Raw genomic sequence first — 21,388 nt, 5'->3', positions numbered from 1 at the left:
AATTCGTCTTTCTCTGTCCAGCTTATTTCACTCAACATAATACCCTCAAGGTCTATCCACGTTGTTATGAATGGGACGACTTTGTCCTTTTTTATGGCTGAGTAGTATTCCATTGTATATATATACCATATCTTCTTTATCCAATCGTCAGTTGCTGGGCACTTAGGTTGGTTCCATGTCATGGCTATTGTGAATAATGCTGCAATGAACATAGGGGTGCATGGGACTTTTGGAATTGCTGATTTCAGGTTCTTAGGATAGATACCCAGTAGTGGGATGGCTGGGTCATAAGGTATTTCTATTCTTAACTTTTTGAGAAATCTCCATACTGTTTTCCATAGTGGCTGCACCAGTTTGCATTCCCACCAACAGTGTATGAGGGTTCCTTTTTCTCCACCGCCTCTCCAACATTTGTCACTCTTGGTTTTGGATATTTTTGCCATTCTAACAGGTGTAAGGTGATATCTTAGTGTAGTTTTGATTTGCATTTCCCTGATGATTAGTGATGATGAGCATCTTTTCATGTGTCTATTGGCCATCCTTATATCTTCTTTGGAGAAATGTCTGTTCATGTCCTCTGCCCATTTTTTGATTGGGTTGTTTGATTTTTTTGTTGTTGAGCTGTGTGAGTTCTTTATATATTATGGAGATTAACCCTTTGTTGGATAAATAACTTGTAAATATTTTTTTCCCAATTAGTGGGCTGTTTTTTTGTTTCAATCCTGTTTTCCCTTGCCTTGAAGAAGCTTTTTAGTCTGATGAAGTCCCATTTGTTTATTCTTTCTATTGTTTCCCTCATCTGAGGAGTTATGGTGTCCGAAAAGATTCTTTTGAAACTGATGTCAAAGAGAGTACTGCCTATATTCTCTTCTAGAAGACTTATTGTTTCAGGCCTAATCTTTAGGTCTTTGATCCATTTTGAGTTTATTTTGGTGAATGGTGAAAAAGAATGGTCAATTTTCATTCTTTTACATGTGGCTGTCCAGTTTTCCCAGCAACATTTGTTGAAGAGACTTTCTTTTCTCCATTGTATGCCCTCAGCTCCTTTGTCGAAGATTAGCTGTGCATAGATGTGTGGTTTTATTTCTGGGCTTTCAGTTCTGTTCCATTGATCTGTGCACCTGTTTTTGTACCAGTACCATGCTGTTTTGATTACTGTAGCTTTGTAGTATGTTTTGAAGTCAGGGATTGTGATGCCTCCAGCTTTGTTCTTCTTTCTCAGGATTGCTTTAGCAATTCGGGGTCTTTTCTTGCCCCGTATGAATTTTAGGATTCTTTGTTCAGTTTCTGTAAAGAGTTTCATTGGGATTCTGATTGGGATAGCGTTGAATCTGTAGATTGCTTTAGGTAGTATGGACATTTTAACTATGTTTATTCTTCCAGTCCATGTGCATGGAATGTCTTTCCATCTCTTTATGTCTTCATCAATTTCCTTCAAGAAAGTCTTGTAGTTTTCATTGCCTAGATCTTTCACTTCCTTGGTTAAATTTATCCCAAGGTATTTTATTCTTTTTGTTGCGATTGTGAATGGGATTGAGTTCTTGAGTTCTTTTCCTGTTAGTTCATTGTTAGTGTATAAAAATGCTACTGATTTATGTATGTTGATTTTATACCCTGCAACTTTGCTGTAGCTGTTGATTATTTCTAATAGTTTTCCAACGGATTCTTTGGGGTTTTCTATATATAAGATCATGTCGTCTGCAAACAGCAAGAGTTTTACTTCTTCATTGCCTATTTGGATTCCTTTTATTTCTTTTTCCTGCCGAATTGCTCTGGCCAAAACCTCCAGTACTATGTTGAATAAGAGTGGTGAAAGTGGGCACCCTTGTCTTGTTCCTGTTCTCAGAGGGATGGGTTTCAGTTTTTGTCCGTTGAGTATGATGTTGGCTGTGGGTTTGTCATATGTGGCCTTTATTATGTTGATGTACTTTCCTTCTATACCCATTTTATTGAGGGTTTTTATCATAAATGGATGTTGGATCTTGTCAAATGCTTTCTCTGCATCTATTGAGATGATCATGTGGTTTTTGTTTCTCATTTTGTTAATGTAGTGAATCACGTTGATTGACTTGCGGATGTTGAACCATCCCTGTGTCCCTGGTATAAATCCCACTTGATCATGGTGTATAATCTTTTTGATGTATTGCTGTATTCAGTTTGTCAGAATTTTGTTGAGGATTTTTGCATGTATGTTCATCAGTGATATTGGCCTGTAGTTTCCTTCTTTGTGTTGTCCTTGTCAGGTTTGGGGATCAGAGTGATGTTGGCTTCATAGAATGTGTTAGGGAGTGCTCCATCTTCCTCAATTTTCTGGAATAGTTTGAGAAGGATAGGTATTATCTTCTTTGAATGTTTGGTAGACTTCTCCAGAGAAGCCGTCTGGTCCTGGACTCTTATTTTTGGGGAGGTTTTTGATTACTGTTTCTATTTCTTTACTTGTGATTGGTCTATTCAGATTCTCTATTTCTTCCTGATTCAGTTTGGGGAGGTTGTATGAGTCTAGGAATTTATCCATTTCTTCTAGGTTGTTCAATTTGTTGGCATATAGTTTTTCATAGTATTCTCTTAGGATCCTTTGTATTTCTTCAGTCTCTGTTGTGATTTTGCCTCTCTCATTTCTAATTTTATTTCTTTGAGTCTTCTCTCTTTTTTTCTTAGTGTGTCTGGCTAAGGGTTTATCGATTTTGTTAATTTTTTCAAAGAACCAACTCTTTGTTTCATTAATCCTTTCTGTGGTCTTTTTTGTTTCAATATTGTTTATTTCTGCTCTAATTTTTATTATTTCCCTCCTTCTACTGACTTTGGGCTTTGTTTGTTCTTCTTTTTCTAATTCTGTTAGGTGTTGTTTGAGGTTGTTTATGTGAGATTTTTCTTGTTTTTTGAGGTGAGCCTGTATTGCAATGAATTTCCCTCTTAGGACTGCCTTTGCTGTGTCCCAAATAATTTAGTACGGTGTGTTTTCATTTTCATTTGTCTCCAGATAATATTTGATTTCTTCTTTAATTTCTTCAATAATCCATTGTTTGTTCAGTAGCATGTTGTTTAGCCTCCACATTTTTGCCCCTTTCCCAGCTTTATTCTTGTAGTTGATTTCTAGTTTCATAGGATTATGATCAGAAAAGATGCTCGATGTTATTTCAATCCTCTTGAATTTATTGATGCTTGCTTTGTTTCCCAAGATATGGTCTATCCTTGAGAATGTTCCATGCGTGCTTGAGAAGAATGTTTAACCTGCTGTTTTTGGATGAAGTGTTCTATATATATCTATTAAGTTCATCTGGTCTAATTCTATAATTTCCTTGTTGATTTTCTGTCTGGATGATCCATCCATTGATGTTAATGGGGTGTTGAGGTCCCCTGCTATTATTGTATTGTTGTTGATGTCTCCTTTTAGTTCTGTTAATAGTTGCTTTACCAATTTTGGTGCTCCTGTGTTGGGTGTGTATATATTTATAAGTGTTATGTCATCTTGTTGGAGTGTCCCTTTTATCATTATATACTGCCCCTCTTTGTCTTTCTTTATCTGTTTTGCTTTGAAGTCTACTTTGTCTGATATAAGTATGGCGACACCTGCTTTCTTTTGTTCCTTATTAGCTTGGAGTATTGTCTTCCATCCCTTCACTCTGAGTCTGTGTTTGTCTTTGGGGCTGAGGTGTGTTTCCTGGAGGCAGCATATTGTTGGATCTTGTTCTTTGATCCATCCTGCCACTCTGTGTCTTTTGATTGGAAAGTTCAATCCATTTACATTTACAGTGATTATTGAAATGTGAGGGCTTACTGCTGCCATTTTATCACTTGATTTTTGGTTATTTTGCATTTCCTTTGTTTCTCGTCCCATGATTTTTGGATTCCTAATTCAGGTAGGTAAATTTCTGTATTGGCTTTCTTCTTATTTGTAATTTCTGTCTTTATTCTTGTTATTTGTTTAGTGGTTACCAGGTGGTTTGTATAACACATCTGGTAGTTGAGATAGTTCTTTTTCTGATAGCCTCTTATTTCCTTAAATTAAAACGTTCCATCCCTTTTCTCTTTCCTTTCTAGGTTGTTATTGTCAGATTTTTTTTCCTCTTCGTTTTAGTGTTGTGAGTTTGTGGTTAAAGTGACTAGGTTATATTTATTCTTGGTGTTTCTGTTCCGTTTATCTTTAATGTTTTATTTAACTTTTGCTAACCTGCTCTGACGGAGAGCTGCTACTTTCTGTTATCGTCCTTCTGCTTATCTCCTTTGTTCTGAATCTTGTAACCCCTTTCCTTTTTTTGATTTTTCAGGTATAAGGTTCTTCCTGAACATTTCTTGAAGAGGAGGTCTTGTGGCAATGAACTCCCTTAACTTTTGTTTATCTGGGAAAGTTTGTATTTCTCCATCGCATTTGAAGGATATTTTCTCTGGGTAGAGTATTCTTGGCTGCAGGTTTTTGTCCTTCAGAGTTTTGAATATTTCATTCCAATCTCTTCTATCCTGTAAGGTATCTCCTGAGAAATCTGCTGATAGCCTTATTGGGGTTCCTTTGTAAGTTATTTTCTTCTGCCTGGCTGCCCTTAGTATTTTCTCTTTGTCATTGACTTTTGCAAGCTTCACTACTATATGCCTTGGGGTTGGTCTTCTTACATTAATAAAGTTTGGAGATCTATTGGCTTCTGTTGCATGAAGTTCCATCTCTCTCCCCAAGTTTGGAAAGTTCTCAGCCATTATTTCTTTGAACAGGCTTTCTGCCCCCTTCTCCTTCTGGGATACCTTCTCCCTCTGGGATACCTATAATTCTTATGTTGCATTTCCTAATTGAGTCAGATAATTCTTGGAGACTTTCTTCATTTCTTTTTAGTCTTAGTTCTCTCTCCTCCTCTGTCTGCAGCATTTCTATATTCCTATCCTCCAAATTGATAATTCTGTCCTCCATATTATCAACCCTACTGTTCAGAGAGTCCAGATTTTTCTTAATCTCCTCCATTGTGTTATTCATCTCCAGTATTTCTAATTGGTTCTTCTTTATAGTGTCAAGCTCTTTTGTGACATAGCTCCTGAACTCATTGAGCTGTCTATCTGAATTCTCTTTTAACTCATTGAGTTTTTAAATAATGGCTGTTTTGAAATCATTGTCATTTAGGTTATAGATTTCATTGTCTTTGGGATTGTTTTCTGGGTATTTGTCATCTTCCTTCTGTTCTGGAGATTTCATATATTTTTTCATACTGCTTGATAGCATGGATTTGTGCCACCACATAGACATAGAGTTTAGTTACTGCTTCCACTTGTTTCTACTGCTGTGGGGGGTGGGGAGCAGCTGTTTAGACTGCACCGACCAGGAACACTGTCAGCTATTGCTAACTGGGCCTGGGCCCCTCCTCGTAGTCACAGTGGCCCTGTGGGGTCCCTCTTCAGCTGTTGCGGAAGTTGCAAGGGGGCTTTGGGCTGCTGGTGCCTACTGTTGCAGACCACCTAGATGTGCTCCCTCCTTAGGGTCTGCAGTGGTGTTGTGGGCTTTCCCAGCAGTGGGAGCAGGATCACCTATATTCGCAGCTCTGTCACTGTCAGAGCCTACAAGATCTCACTTGTCCACTATAGGTCCCAGCAGAGCTATGGGCATCTCCTGCATTCTGTGGTTAGCTCACCTCGCTGTGCTACTTTTGCCCCAGGGCCTTCCAGCCTTGTGATTGCCGGTCGGGGCCTCTCCACTAGTGCTATGTAGAGGCTTTTGCTGAGGTTGCTGTGGGAACCTGGAGTTCCCCCTGGGCCACGTAGCCGTTCCGCTGGAGCTCCACCCAGCCCCAGACCACTCCCACGGAATCTCTGGGAGCCCCTTGCCCTGTCTGGGACACGGCCAGAGTCTGTGGGCCCGGTAGCAGCTGGCGGGCTGGTGCGCTGCCGTGGATTCCGGTCTTTGGGAGCTTCCCGGCGTTCTGAATGCTGGGCGGGGCCTCCCCGCTAATGGCGAGTAGAGGCTTTCCCTGCCGGCAGCTGCGGGACCCTGGAGTTTCCCCCTGGGCTTAGGTGTAATCGCGGGGGGCTTAGCTAGGGCTGTAATTACCTGTTTCCACCATCACTCTGCTGGTGCACGCACACTCCCACCCTTGGTGCGTGACGATGTTATGGGGGAGTCCGCTGGAGGAAAGTCGCTTGCAGGTGCTAGGCTGTCTGGGGGTCAGGGGTCAGAGAGTTTTCACCTATCTCCACCTCTTCCCAGGGGGAAGTCCGTCCACCTTCCGATGTATAGCAGCACGAGTCTCTCAGGCATCTTTTTTTTTTTAATTTGTTTCCTTTTTCTCCCCAAAGCCCCCCGGTACATAGTTGTATATTCTTAGTTGTGAGTCCTTCTAGTTGTGGCATGTGGGACGCTGCCTCAGCGTGGTTTCATGAGCTGTGCCTTGTCCGCGCCCAGGATTCGAACCAAACACTGGGCCGCCTGCAGCGGAGCGCGCGAACTTAACCACTCGGCCACGGGGCCAGCCCCTCTCAGGCGTCTTGAGATGCTATATGGATATCCTTTGTTAACCGGTGAATGTCCAAATAGTTGTAGATTTGAAGGGGGAGAGACAAAGAAGACTACTCACTCTGCCATCTTGGTCCCGCCTCCCGTGTTTTCCATCTTAAAGCTGGGGCTGGGCCAAGGAGGCCTGAGCTCCCACCCCCGTCCTCGCCCTGGGACCCTGGGGGTGACTGCACCCGCTCTGGGCCCCATTTAGACAGGGAAGGGGCTGACTTCCAGATTTCTCTCCACTGCGGGGCAGAGACCAGGCCCATGCTGCCCCACCCCAGGACCCCCAAGGCCAAGCCCTGCCACCACTGCGCGAGGCCCCTCTTTGCCTCGGTCCCTGAACTCCTCAAGGGGACTGAAGCTTTAACTCCCTGCTGATTCACTACAACCGCTGGGGGGTGTGGGGGTGGGAGTGACATTCACTGAGGCTGGCACAGTGCCTTACAGTTTATGAAGCGCCTGTCTCTCTGCCATCGCATTGGCTGCCGATGGCGTCCCAGCAGCGTTGGCCGAGGAGCCGTCAGGCTTCATTCAGAGGGAACAGAGTGACTGGCCCAAGGCTGCACCTTAAGTCGGCTGCAGAGGCCGACCTGAGCCCAGGCCCACCTCACCCAAGAGGCCCCAGGCCCAGTCCACATGCGGTCATCCTGGGCACCCTGTCTGTGGCCCCAGTCAATCCAAGGTCATCCCTGCAGCCGAGCCAGCCCTCAGGGACCTTGACACACACCTCCACTGTGCATGGTTCTAGAGCACCACTCCCACCCTAACCACCATTTATTAAGCACCTACTGTGTGCCAAAGCCCTGGTCTTACATGCAACCTGCAGGTTCGTCCAGAGAAAGAGGGACTGCTCTTCTCCCCACTTTCAAGATGAGGAAACAGGCCCAGAGATGTCTAGTGACTTGCCAAAGGTCACACAGCCCTGTGACCCAGGACTCCCTCGAGAGCACACCCCAATCATGGTCCTGGGCCACCTCTCCCTTTATGAGAGAAAGGGACTCACATGCTGCTCCTCAAGCTGACAGGGGTCGGGGTGCTTCCTGCATGCCGGCCCCCTCCCAGAGTCTCATGGCCGTCATCTGCGTGAGACCCCAGGGAGGTGTGCACAGCCCTGCCTGTAGGGGGGCACTTGGGGTTGAGCCTGGGCGCAGGGCATGCAGGGAAAGGGCTGGAAGAGACCCAGCTTCAAATCCTGGTGCTGACACCACATAGCCATGTGACCTTGGCCACGCCACTCCTCCTCTCTGAACCCCGGTCTCTTCTTTAAAATGTGCAGGATGAGCCTACCTAACGGGCCGGCTCAGAGGCCTGAAGGAAATCACAAATGTGGCAGGCCTGGCGCCCCAGACCAGTGCTGCAGCCGGCTGGTAGTCTCGTTCTTCCTCAAATAACCAGGCGCCCGCTGACCACTGCAGGCCCAGACCAGGCAGTGTCTTTATTGCATTTCTGAGGTTCCTCAGGGCTGGGGGCAGTGGCAGAGAGCGAGGGGTCCGGGTGCGAGCAGCCCCGGGGGCCCGGGCCCCAGAGCCAGGCGAGCTGTTCTCTAGCAGTACCCAGGGGCGAAGGGCGGTGGGGGGCGGTACTCCTCCGGGAGCCAGTCCTTCTGGGGCTCTGCCGAGCCCCTGGGCTCTGGTTGGGACAGGGCCCTCATGACCACTTGGTGCCAGCCCCTGGCCCCTGAGGTCGCTTTGCTCCAGCTGGCCGACCTCCCGGACGAGCCGTCTCTGTCTCTGGGAGCCTGGGGTTGTGCGGGGCTTGTGAGCCACGTGGACACAGATGGGTCCGGGCCGTCGTCCTCCTCCCCGGCCGCGCCGCCCGCCCGGGCCCCTGAGCTGCGGGTCCCTGCGGGTCGCCCGGTGTCCCAGACCGACGACAGGCTTGCGGCCGCCAGCTGGGCTTTCAGCTGCTGCTGGACCTTCCTGCCCGTCTCGGGGACTGTCTTGAGGTTCCTCCAGAGCTTCCGGCAGGCCTTCTCCAGAGGGGTCCTCTGGGGGTGGGAGGAAGCGGCCGCCTCGGGGGGCGCGCGGGTCGGCTCTGCCTCTGGCTGCCTTTGCTGGGCCCCACGGAGCAGGACCGGCTTTGCGGAGGCCTGAAACGGAGATGGGGTGAGACCCGGGCCAGCCTGCCCAGCAAAGCTTGGACGCTGCCCCAGGAATGGGGACCTGGTTCCCCCCAGATGCCCTGTGGCTGAGAAACGTCCCCGAGGGAGCCTCTGGCCCGTCCTTCTCTTGGGAAGCGGCTGCCTGTCCCCCAGGCCAGGGAACGGTGTCTGTAAGGGCTAGAGCGCAGGGCTTTCTGCGTGGGGGCCAGACAGCCGCTGCGCACGAGCGAGCGCGGTCGGTAAAGCTATGGACACAGAAGCCTGAGTTTCCTCCAATTTTCATGGGTCATGGAATAGATTTTTCCTGGGCTTTTTTTAACTATTCAAAAACATTAGCGCATGCTGAGCCCGCGGGCCATACAGGAACAGGCGGCAGCCGGACGTGGCCCTTGGGCCACAGTGTGCTGACCCCTGATCTACCTGGTTGTTCAGGCCAAAACCTTGGGTGTCATTTGTGGCAGGTCCTGTCCCTGCCCTGCCCGCGTCCTCTGTGCCCTGAGCACTTCAGTGCCTGCAGCTCCACTCCCGAGTGCCAGCACCTGGACTCTGCCCTGGGGCCTTCTCTGGCCACCAGAGCCCACTGTGTCCGCACATTGCAGCCCAGCAGTGCCAGAGAATTAAAATCTCCCAGGAACAGCAGCTGCCCAGTGACCGTGGCAGCTGGAGGATAAGTCCCCGAGCCCCCTCGCCCTGAGGCGGGACAACTGGAGAGCAGCCCCGCGGAGTCCCAGCCCTCCCCGGGAGCCTGAGGCCCGGCAGCCAGCTCATTAGCACGCCCTCCACAGGAGGCCCTCTCTTCCTGCCCCGCTTCCCTGCTCCTGTAGTGGTCATCTCCCAAATAATGGAGGACCGGGGGCTCAGGCCATGACAGCGTCCCTCTCCCTCCCATCCTCCGCCTCCAAGCCAGCAAGCTCCCAAATATCCACTTCCTTCTGCACCCTCAGGGCGCCCTTTCTGGTCCCTCCCACCTGGATGCTGTCCCTGCCTCCTTCCTGCCACCTCCACCACTGCCCACAGACACCCTCTTCTGCAGCCAGCAGCCACAGGGAGCATTTAAGCCCCTCAATCTGACCACGCTCTCACACTCCCGTGGCTCCTGGCACACCTGGAACAGAGCCCCAGCTCCTCACTCTGGCCCTGAGGCCCTGCTCGATTGGCCCCTGCAGACCCTGGCCCCTCACCTCCCAACAATCTCCTTTTCACTCACTCCATTCCGTCCACACACTGGCTTTTGTTGTTCTTCTGTTTTTCAAGCACACTAAGCCTCAGGACCTTTGCACGTGCCCTTCCCTCTGCCTGGAATGCTCTGCCTAAATCTGTGAGTGTGTTTGGCTCCTCCTCACCCTGCATGTCCCAGAGCTATGCCACCTCCTCCAGGAGATCTGCCCTGTCTGTTCGCCCCCAAACTGCCAATGCCTGTCACATGAGTCTGTTTCATTTCCATTACTGTCCGAACTTCCATGCTGTGCGGAGGGCCTGGAGGGCACTTAGGCCATGACCTAGGGGCCCGATCAGCCCTGAGGAGCTGGGGTCACTCACTGACTCATTCCTCTCCTCCCCGGATTCATTGGCTGAGCACCTTCAATGTGCCAGGTCCTCTCCGAGGGCAGGAGAAGCAGAGGCGAAGCAGCCGACACATTGCGAGGCCTCCCAGAGCCCACAGTCTGACGGGGGAGGCAGTCAGGAAACATGAAACCCATAAATAAACAAGACTTCAAACTGTGCAAAGTGCTCTGCCGTGAATAAACAGGGGAATGTGATAGAGAATGCAGGGGGCCAACTTCAGGCCTGGAGACTGGAGAGGGAGACACTTGAAGAACTGAAAGAAGCAGCCATGCATGAGAACTGTGGGGGCAGGGCACACAGCACGTACAAAGGCCCTGGGGTGGCACCAGCACGGGTAAAGTTCCTGTGGTTAGCTTGATGTATCTGAACAACAAAAGGGGCAGCAGAGGGGCTGGACTGGGGCTGGTGACGGGCAGAAGGAGGAGCTGAGGTGATACTTGGGGTTTTAATCTCAGGGCCTTGGAAAGTCACTGAAAGGCTTTAAGCTCAGAGCTACAGATTCCAACCTTCATTCTAGAAAGTCTCCTGTGGCAGCTGGGGCCAGCTCTGCTCCTCCCTGGACCCTAGGTGGGAAGTGCCAGCTTTCAGTCACATACCTCCTCAAGTGAGGCCACAGGACAGGAGCGGGGATTCTGACATTCCCTGGGGCCATGGGCGGGGCTGGCAGGTTCTTCCCCCAAGGCCATGGAGTAAAGGAAGAGATCCTCATAATCCACGCAGGCCGGATCCTTCTGTGGAGGAGAAGGACAGGCAGCTCAGCCCCAGGAGGGGGGACAGGATGGGGCTGGGGACGCTGAACCTGGGAGTGGGGGCTCATGAGCTGCACCAAACACAGCGCTGATGAGGAAGCAGGGGCCAGGACAGCAGGTCTGAGGGCCCAGACCGCGTCCTCCCACCCTAGAAGGAACAGTCCTCCCTCGGCGGCTGAGGGCCCGGACCGCGTCCTCCCACCCTAGAAGGAACAGTCCTCCCTCGGCGGCTGAGGGCCCGGACCGCGTCCTCCCACCCTAGAAGGAACAGTCCTCCCTTGGCGGGAGGGCCCAGACCTCGCCCACCGCGCCTTTAAGGGAATTGCGTTGGCGGCTCCACCAAGGTTATCCTGGCACGTGGGCTGTTGTAATAAACGTCAGCTGCAGAGGCACAGGGACCAAGGGCAGGGACCATGGCAGTGAGAGACTCACGGGAGCCTTAGGGGGCGATTGGGAGCAAGTTGAGCCCGGTGGGGGGGGGGAGGGCTCGGCCCCTCGAGGTGGCTGCAGTCCCGGGTGTGCCCTCACCTGCCCGCAGGGCTGTGTCAGCAGCTCCCCGTGGGGCCGCAAGGGCTGCTGCTGGTGGAAGGCGACCAGGGCGTCCAGCGAGGCATGAGCCAGCTCCTGTCCGGGGATCGTGCAGCTCCCATCGTCCAGCAGCTTCACCATGAAGTGGCGGCAGCCGCTCTGGGCCCTGTGAAGACAGCACCGCGGCTGGGACAGACCACTTCCCTCCTTCTGTCCGTGTCCCCCCAGCCTTGAGCTGGCAGCACCGAGGCTGCAGCCTGACAGCCCAGGTTCCCACTCATTAGCCATGTGACACTGGGCAGGTGAGCCCCGTGCCTCAGTTTCCCCATCTGTAACATGGAGCACTAAGGCTGACCTCAGGGGTCCTTGTGAAGACAAAACAAGCTATTGCATGAAAAAGCTTAGCTCAGCGCCTGCCAGGAGTCAATTAACAATAGCAGTGATAGCAATGAAAATTTGAGTCAGGCCCCAGCCTAAGGCTGTATACCTGGCACACAGCAGGTGCTCAATAAACGCTCTCTTAATGATACATTTATTAATGGCTCATTATGTGCTTACTGTATCTTATTTAATCCTCACATCAACACTGAATTAATTTTAGTATTCCATGTTAGTGATGAGGACTTTAAGGGAGGTTGAGTAACTTTTCCAAGGTCACACAGCATGTAAGTGGCTGAGCCAAGCCTTGGACTGTGTGACTCAAGGCCTAAGTTTTTCCCACTGTAGGTAACTTTGTAAGGGAGCCATTGGATTTTTCATTCCTTTGGCCTCCAGTCCTTTCAAAAAGCAGTTTGTGCTACTGAATCTTCTGAGATGCCAGATCAGCTTTGAGGCCCCAAGGAGCCAGACTGTCGTGAGCTTTCCTAACACATCCCCCGCCCCGGGGTGGAGTCAGAGAGTTGCCAAGTGGACGGTGGAGGGGGAGGGGATTAGGGGAAGGGCAGTAGCCACTCTTGGGCCCCCAGCAGCCCCTGTTCTCAGACAAACCATCTCACTCACTTATCCCCAGGCTCATGTCTGCTGGTTACAGCTGGACCTGCAGCCACTCACTCTTCAGCCAGACCTGCCCAGACCCCCACACTAGTTGCTCTTGGAGAAGCTGAGGTATGAAGCACAGCCTGCCCCTCCTGGGAAGCCCCAGAGCCCTGCGGGCCCTGTCCTGGCCCCTCGCCCGGCCTTACCTGTAGGACAGCGTATAGCCCACGTGGCTGTGACTGACTCTGATGAGAAAGCACCCCAGTGGCTGTGACTCCAGCAAGGTCTCGGCGTTCCTGGAAGGCACAACAGGAGGGAGACGGCTGAGGTCCAGCTGCCCAGTGTCCGGCCAGACGCCTGGTCCCCAGGCGCCCCAGCACTGCACACTCTGCAGCAGCCACGTTGCTTCCTGGCTGGCTCAGACCTCGCAGTCTTTGGGGACAGGGAGGCGCCCCAGAGGGGGCGGAAGGCCTCTGACAACCTTGACCCCAGGCCCGACCTCCTCCCGTCTCCCACAGCCCCTGCCCGCCTTCCCAGTGCCTGGGACCCCCAGTGAGGCGCGTCTGGGTGGCTCAGGGCGTCAGAGGCCACGAGCAGGAGCTGGTCTCAGACGCACTTGAGCTCAAACCCAGCTCTGCTCTTCTCAGCTGTGTGGTGTCCGGCGAGGGTCGCTCCCTGGCTGGCCTTCCTCACGGCAGAGCGAACGCTGCGCCCAGCGCTGCCGCGGCGAGAGCAGGCGACCCGCGTGGCCCGGAGTGGGGGTGGTGCCCGGCGAGTGCTCTCTCGCCCGCTCCTCCCTGGGACGGCTCCCACCCCTTCGGGGGCTGCAGAGAGGAGGGTGGCCTTCTGTGGGATAAGATGGGGGCCTGTGGGCTACGTCGTCCAACACAGAGGCCACTGACCACGTGTGGCTACTGAGCGCTTGGGACGTGGCTGGTCCGAATCAAGACAGGCTTTGGGGGACAAAACACCAGGTTTTGAAGACTGCAGACAAATAAAGGCACGTGCAGCGTCTCACGAATGACTCTGTGGCACAGATCCCGTGTAGAAACGATGATGTCTTGGCTATGATGCACCGGGGTAAATAAAAGATGGGATTCAAAGGAATTCCACCTGTTTGCACTTCTTTGACCACAGCTACTGAAAAATTAAGACCGCAACGTGCGGCTCACGTTCTGTTTCTGTCGGTGTGCCCCAGAACTCAGAGACACGCCTGCTCCTCCTCTCCGTGGCTTTCACGATGTTTTCTCTATTTCCCCCATGCAGAAAGGGGCAGTAAATGTTCTTTTCTCCAGTTGTTTAGAGCCAGGCCCTTGTGGTGACTAACTAGGTGAGTTTGTTCATGTCCTCAGAGCCCAGTCTGATGCAGAAAGTGATGCTGGTTATACTCCTGATGGATAGAGGGCAGCTGTTTGGGGCACTGTGTTAAGAAGGATTCTGAGGCTGCATCCTGCCATCACTGACTGGTGATGCCTGGCGTCGCTGAACGCGGGCGAGGGCCTGCCAGATCACTTGTATAGAGAAAGCTGAGGTCCAGACAGGGGAAGTAACTTGCCCGAGGTCACGCAGCAAGGAGGCAGGATTCAAGCCCAGGATTCCACAGCCCTTTTCATGCTCTTCACACACTGAGCTGAGCTGAGCTCAGATTCTGCAGTGAAAACCTGCCTGGGGCGGGGGAGGTAGACAAGGAAAGAGGGTGAAGGGCAGGGCAGAAGGTGTGGGTGTGTCCTCACTCTCTCGAGATGGCACCATGGAACCACGTGGGGACCCCTCCTTGGGCCAGCTGGTCCACTTGCGTCTGCACGAACCAGTCGAGTCGTGGGGGCAGCGGCGGGGGCAGCTTGCTGGCCTCGGTCATGGCTTCCTGTGGGGGAGACCTGGGGCGGGAGGGAGGAGAGACGGTCAAGGCTGGTCTACCCCCAGCTTTGCTCTACTTTTGCGGCTCCCTGTGCCTCCTCCTTTGAGAAGCCCTCCAGGCTGCTCAGAGCAACGGGCTTGAAACTGGCTTGTGTTTCGTGAGCAGCTACTATCCACTGGCACTTGACACACCTTCATTCGTGGACTCCTCCCAAACATTCTCCAAGGCTGCTCCCTTTCCCTTTATCCTTAGGCCATTCTGCAAGTGGCAAGAAGCCCCTGTGTAGATGCATGCTTTGAAGTTTAAGAACTGAGTTTATCTAAATATTAAGTAACCATCAAGGTCCCTGGAGGCTTGTGGAGATGGCAAAATGGTCCGTGAGTGAGAGAGACGGCTGACACACAGCAGGCACCACAGAGGGTTGCCACGGGTTCGTCACACACTAGAGAGAGGTGGCCCCAAACGGTTGCTTCTGCCACCAATGTCACCACACGTGGTGGCCACTTACTCCGATTTTCACTCTTTTTTTTTTTTTGAGGAAGATTAGTCCTGAGCTAACTGCTGCCAATCCTCCTCTTTTTGCTGAGGAAGACTGGCCCTGAGCTAACATCTGTGCCCATCTTCCTCTACTTTATATGTGGGACACCTGCCACAGCATGGCGTGCCAAGTGGAGCCATGTCTGCACCCGGGATTCGGGCCAGGGAACCCCGGGCCACCAAAGCAGAGCATGTGAACTTAACTGGCCACCGGGCTGGCCTGGTGGCCACTGAGGGCACACCTGTAACGTGTCAGGTGCGACGCTAATTCACACGTGTCCTCAACAGTTTTAAGCCCAAGGTGCCACTGGACCTTGTGAGCCAATGGCAGGGAGGCGGACAGAGAGAGAGAAAACAGCGCGGAACGGCGGAACAGTATCAGGTCAGGGTTTCACCAGCACAGGGCTCGTGCCCAGCTGGACCGTCCACTCACAACCCCTCACTCTCACCCTTGATGCTCTCTGAATTGAAGCTCGGTCCCCCCCTGGCCTGGCTAATATTTCAATATCGCAGAAAGTCGCTGTTCCCAGGCTGTTTCCACAGGGAGGGGGTGTGTGGACAACCTCAGTCAACACTGACTTTCTCCTGCTGGAAGACAGACGCAAGCACGCCCTGGGGAGCGGCCCCAGGGGATTCTGTGGCAAGGAAACTTAAATAGATCCACTAAGAAATGTCTAATAAAGGAGGGTGACACAGCAATCAAGAGTCTGGAATTGGAGCCAGACAGCCTGGGCTCAAGCCCTAGCTCCCCCACTTAGCCACCGTGTGACCTTGGGCAAGTCACTTAACCTCTCTGTGCCTGTATTTTCATCTGCAATTTGGGGATAATGATGATATTTAACCTAGGAAAGTATAGCTGCTACAGAGCTAGGCACTGTATAAGTATATGATAAATATTCATGAATCCAGTTGTGACCAAGCATGGGGTAATGTTTACAGACTTCTTTTTTCTACCTGGGAGAACGCCTACATATCCTTCAAGACTCAACAAAAATACTTCCCCCTCCACGCAGCTTTCCTGCCTCTTCCCCTAGACAAAGCCCTGGCACCCTTCTCTGTCCCCCACCTTCCCCACCGTTCCTGCCTCTGGCCTAGCCTTATCTCACGGAGCTGGAACGCCTGTGTCTGGCTCTGTCTGCTCCATATTTGGGGCCCTGGGGCCCGGGCCCAGGGCTAGGTTCTTTTGGACCTTTCTGAGTCCCCAGCATCGCCTGGCATGGGGCGGGCACAGAGGAGGGTGCAGGGAGTTTGCTGATAAATAACACCTCTTCTTGAATAGACATGAATAACTGTCCTAACTGCTGAGGCACGAACCTCACCACGTTTCAGACTCCCGACCCCGGCCCGGGGCCTCCCTGGCCTCCTTGGCTGCCACATTCCAGCCTAAGGACATCCTCGCTCTCTACCCAAAACTGACTCAGCTCTCTCCCCTCCCCGCCTCTGCACATGCTGTTCCCCTGCCTGGCACGTCCTTTCCCCAGCCCAGCTCCCCTTCCAGTGGTCACCTCCCAGTGCCCCCGGAAAACGCCTCAAGCTCCTCTGGTCCCCGCCAGCCCATCCCTCCCGGGCCAGGGGCCCATGCTCCGTCTTCTCGAGCGCTAGGATGGGGCTGAGGCTCTTGGAGGCCAAGCAGGGCAGCCGGAGGTGGGCCGCGGCTGATGGAGGGTCCCCCTGGGGCACGTACCTGGCAGACCCCTGGGCGGCTGAGGCCCTGGCCCTGGCTGTGCTCGGTGCCTGCAGGAGCCTGGGTTTCGGTTCAGGGTCTGCACGTCAGCAGGGCGGGGCGCTGCCCCAGGGAGGTTCCTGTTTTCTTAAGCAGGTGAGCCCCGGGGGTGGGACCGGGACAGCCCCAGTCGCCCTCTGTCTGCAGTCCAATAAAGCGGTTGGGCTGCAGGTGGAGGAGCACCCTGGCTGCACCTAGACATCAACAAGCCTTTATGGAGTGCCTGTTGTATGCCAGGTCCTCAGAAGACAGAGAGGTGACCCCAAGACAGATGCAGGCCCTGCCCTCCCGGCATGTCCAGTCTAGCGAGCAATGAAGAGGAGTGAGAAACTATTAAGGTTGCTGTTTCAGATGACAGCCTATCAGGAAGGGGGGACTGGAGTTCAAAAACCCCCAGAGGGGCTAGATGATCTGGAGGAGGGGCAGCTGGGCAGGTAGGAGTCAACTTGATTGATGGGGTGCAGGAAGTGTGCTCTAGGTGGAGGGAAGAGCATGCGCAAGGGCCCTGAGGCAGGATGGAGCCTGGACAGGCTGGGGCCTCACTGTGTGCACAGGGCCACGTCATGAATTCCTCTGTAGAAAAAAACATCACATTTAAATTGTGGTTTATAACTGTATAAGCATCAGGACGAGGGTAGTCCAGGCTAGATTCATTATTGTATATTCATTATTATTGGATTCATTTTTTTCTTCTGATTTTAAAAAACTCAAACGTTTTGGTGGCCCCTCCACAGTGCTGGCCCTGAGCATGGGGACCTGTGGGCCCCAGATGTGCGCTGGCTGACTCCCCTCCCCCTGCCCCAGCGCTCAGACAAAACCACTTCCTCCTCCGCCCGGGCAGAAGTGGCCTGGACCCTCACGGCTGAGCTGGGGCTCCCTGCGGGCCTATCTCCCCGGCCCAGCCCATCCTGAGAGCCCCCACTGCAGGCTCCAGCTGGGCACCCCCACAGCCCCCTGCTCCCGAGAGCGGGGGGGGGCGGCCTTATCTGGAGTCTGCAGGTCAACGAGGCCCAAGCAGAAGACACAGGGAACTCGTCTTGTCACTCACCCCGTGTGGCCTTGGGTGAGTTGCTCTGCCTCTCTGGGCCTCAGTTTCCTCATCTGTGAAGTGGGCAGACTAGTAGCACTCCCCAGTCACGGGAGGGTGACAGGAGAGGCAACCTTCTTGCACTCAGCACGGGCCGTCAGGAGTAGCAACACCAGGACTCGGCACTGTGACTCATCTGAGGCCCATGTACCTGGCTCGGGCTCCAGGCCTCACGGGCTGGGCTGCCTGCGGCGCTCGCTGAGCCTCTCTGATCCTCCAGGCCTTCCACTGTGCCGTGGGCCGCCTCCCAGCCTCGATGACGAGGAGCAATGCTGCTGGGGAGGGGACCAGAGTACCCGAGACCCTTGTCACTTAGAAAGCCTGGCCAGCGAGGGCCACCTGTGTGTGGCGCTCAGGCTCCAGACACATGGGGCGTCTCCGCCCACCCGGGCCGGCCCCCTGAGGCTCCACCGCAGAGCGCTGCCCCGACTGCCCTGACCTGCTTGGGGGATGTGGCCTCCCACAGACGAACGTCCTCCCCTGAGAAGGTCACCACAGACTCGCCCCCATCCTGTGGTGACCACAGCCCTCCAACCGACAGCCCCCCTGGAACTTCCGGAAGGGGACCAGCAGGGAGATGGGGGCTGGGACTCCAAGGCCGACCCCCCGAGTCAGCCCCGGCCCCTCTAGATCAGGGTTGGGCTTCAACCTGAGGCTCAGCTAGTTAGCAGGACTTTCACAGCCCCGTGGGGTGTGGCTCTCGGGGTGGGTGACCACAGTGCTGTCTCAGCCCTGGGGATATGCTGGGGCCATAGCTGTCAGGGTGGGGCGTCAGGCTCTGCCAACGCCAGGCTTCATGCAACTTTTCGGTTCTATAGTCCTACAGGGCCTCCATTCTATTGGTTCACGCACTCATTTATTCACGCCACAAACATTGGTTGAGCTCCAGCTGTGGGCACCACGCCAGATGCTGGAGATGAAGCAGAAGACAAGAGGGGCACTGTCCCTGCCCTGCTGGGGCCTGCAGTCCCTGGGGAGACAGATGACACACAGGGCCACATGCAGGAAAGGCTAGTGGAAGAGGAGACAGCAAGCCAAAGGTCCTGGGTTGGGGATGAACTCGGCACCTTGAGGAGCAGACCACAGCCAAGGAGTCCAAAAGGTGGAGACAGCCCAGACATCCGTCAACGAATGGAGAGATAAAAAACGTGCACCCAGCCATAAAAAGGACGAAGCACTGACATAGGTACAATATGATGGATCTCCAAGACGTGATGCTGAGTGAGAGAAGCCAGACACAGAGGGCCACACAGTGCGTGATTCCATGTGTAGGAAACGTCCAGAACAGACAGATCCACAGACAGAAAGCAGACGGGTGGTGGCCATGGGCTGGGGAGGGGAGGAGGACTGCTCATGGGGACGGGGTGATGAGAGTGTTCTAAATTGACTGTGGCAATGGTTGCACAACACTGCAAATTACTAAAATCCACTGAATTGCACACTTTCGTGGGTGAATTGTATGGTGTGTCAATTATATTTCAATAAAGCTATTATATAAAAAAAAGCCACAGTGTCACCTCTCTCAGCACAAGGGGCCAATGGCTGAGCAGCCCCTTCCCTGCCCACCACCCCATCAGAGTCCTTAGAACAAGGAAACCTGGTGACTGAGCGAGAGGCTGGGTGTAATCAAGGTGGGACTGAGGACCTGGAGGGCTCCGCCTGCCCGGCTGCGGCACGGAACGCTCACCGCTCGAAGCTGTCAGCTTTTTGGATGACTTGTTCCCCCTTAGAGACAAGATGAGAAAAGGGAAGTGAAGTCTTCTTTAGGGGCACAACACGAACAAGGAGGCTAACGCTAATGCTGATAATGATGGTGACAATGTTATTGAGGAGGAGGATGTTGACAGCTGCTAATCTCTCTCGGCTCAGCCTTGGGCTCTTCACAGCCATCCTGTGAGGTGGGAACTATGACCACGCCCATTTGACACAGGAGGGAACTGAGGCTCAGCACTCAGCTGTGCTGAGCCCTGGGTCTGAGGCCAGGCTGGGACTGGAGCCCAGGCAGCTCCCTCTGACCCAGGACCTGTGAAGGGCCCAGCAGCAAGCCAGGCATGGGGCTGGGAAGGGGGGGGTAGGGGGGAATGTAGGGGGCTGCCCAACCAGCGTTTGCTATTTATGGCCATTAGCCATCACTTTCTCTGAATTCTGCGGTTCCAGGGAGGAGTGGAAAGAAAGCGGAGGTCTTCTAAAGCGGCCATTTTCCAGGCATCACTGGGCACTCTGAGTTTTAGAGCAAGATTCAGGGCCCTCCTGGAGCAGGGGCCGGAGGTCCTGGGGACGGGACCGTGACAAAGCTCCCCAGAGACGCTGATGGCAGCTAGGCCGGGGACGCCCAGGGCAGGCCCCTAAGCCCAGCAGGGGAAAGGAGTGTATGGCAGGGCTCCCAAGCCCCTCTGAGTTGCATTGCCCTCTCCTTGCTGAGGTTTGGGGCCCAGAGGCAGAAGCCTGGGATGAGAGCTGCCCTCTGGGATGTGGAGGAGGGAGGAGGTGAGCCCCTCCCTGCCCACCCCTGGAAGCCATGTGTGTCTCCATTCATTTACAGGCGCAGGCCACGCAGGAACACACAGCAAAGCCCCTGTCCTCACGGAGCTTATGTGCTGAGGGGGCACCCAGAGTTGGCCATGAGAACAAGTGACTTCTGATAAACGCCACCAAGAAGTTGAGGTGGGAGGAGAGAGGGAAGTGGTTGGGGGAGGTCTCTGCATAGGTGGCCCTGGATGTCACGACCTGATGGACCAGTGGGGTGTGTAAATTCAGAGGACTGCCAGACAGAGGGTGCAGCCAGTGCAAAGGCCCTGGGACAGGGATGAGTATGGGGGAAAGTAGTAAGGCAGGAGTGGGGCTGGAGTGGGGTGGTCCATGGGAGGATGCTCAGAGAAAAGGGAGGAGGTGGGCAGGGGCCCAGCACACCGGCACGCACGGTGAGGGCGTGAGTTGTATTTAAGTACAAGAGGGAGCTGGGGGTGACACCATCTGATTCCGATTTCCTATGGATACCCTGAAAACACCCTGAAGGACAAAGCAGAGGCTGGGACAGAGGTCCAGGGGGTGGTGGCTCCAGTGTGGGAGGGGGAGGAGGACGGAGCCCAAGGTAAGAGCTCTCTCTCGGCTGTGTTCTGTTTAGGGCGCCGATTGGACATCTGAATTGGGACAGACGGTGGGCAGGTGGCCAGGGGCCTCTAGAGCTCCGAGTCGGGGCTGGGCTGGACCCGCAGTCCGGAGTCCCTGGCATGTCTAAGGCCTATGGGTGGGGCTGGCTCTCGGCTGGCATCTGGGAACGAGGCTGGGAAACAGCTCCCTCTGCTGAGACACAACTTTCCCCCCAGGATGGGTGGCTCACTACTGTGCCTGAACGGTCTGTACAAACTATGTGCTTTATGCTAAAGCCCTGCTTTCTTCCTGGGAAGCTGGGATTCCGGTACATCTGGGCAGAGGGGGCCGGCATGACCAGCCCCAATAGAAACCCTGGGCGCTGAGTCTCTCAGGAGCGTGCCCAGGGGACCACACTTCACACGTGTGGTCACAGCTTGGCGACAGAGGAACTAAGTACATTGGGCAGGACCCCACAGGGAGAAGGCTCCTGGCAGCTTGCGCCTGGTTTCCTCGGGACGTGGCCCCATGTGCCTTTTCCCTGTGCCAATCTTCCTTTGCAGCCTTCTGCTGTAACCCATCCGCTATGTGCCGAGTTCCAGTGGACCATGAACCTGGGCGTGGTCTTGGGGACACCCAACAGAGTGGAAGGAACTCCCTGGGGAGCCAGTCTGGAGGAGTGGGCCCTGGAGGAGCCACCAG

The 21,388-nt window shown here is 53.6% G+C and overlaps 1 protein-coding gene and 1 long non-coding RNA gene across 3 annotated transcripts; one reads left to right on the top strand and one right to left on the bottom strand.

Annotated features, from left to right (window-relative positions):
- Positions 1 to 7,875: 7,875 nt before the first annotated feature.
- HSH2D (hematopoietic SH2 domain containing) lies at positions 7,876 to 17,678 on the bottom strand. Of its 2 annotated transcripts, none has more exons than XM_070246085.1 (6): positions 17,558 to 17,678; positions 14,125 to 14,268; positions 12,598 to 12,687; positions 11,417 to 11,582; positions 10,736 to 10,870; positions 7,876 to 8,561 (listed from the first exon to the last, which is right to left on the bottom strand). In XM_070246085.1, the coding sequence occupies exons 1-6, from the start codon at positions 17,608 to 17,610 to the stop codon at positions 8,016 to 8,018; spliced, it is 1,134 nt and encodes a 377-aa protein (XP_070102186.1). In that variant the 5' UTR covers positions 17,611 to 17,678; the 3' UTR covers positions 7,876 to 8,015. The 2 variants fall into 2 exon arrangements, with proteins under 2 accessions (XP_070102186.1, XP_001914852.1); XM_001914817.4 differs by lacking the exon at positions 17,558 to 17,678 and adding an exon at positions 16,471 to 16,592.
- Positions 17,334 to 19,101, top strand: LOC111769656 (uncharacterized). Its single transcript, XR_002802426.2, has 2 exons — positions 17,334 to 17,572; positions 18,415 to 19,101. It is a non-coding gene; the product is annotated as an uncharacterized lncRNA (long non-coding RNA).
- Positions 19,102 to 21,388: the final 2,287 nt, after the last annotated feature.

The sequence above is a fragment of the Equus caballus genome, chromosome 21 (assembly GCF_041296265.1).
Source record: "Equus caballus isolate H_3958 breed thoroughbred chromosome 21, TB-T2T, whole genome shotgun sequence".
Classification (NCBI taxonomy): domain Eukaryota; kingdom Metazoa; phylum Chordata; class Mammalia; order Perissodactyla; family Equidae; genus Equus; species Equus caballus.
Note: the sequence above shows the minus strand (reverse complement) of the source record. Positions and strands in the feature narration are given on the sequence as shown.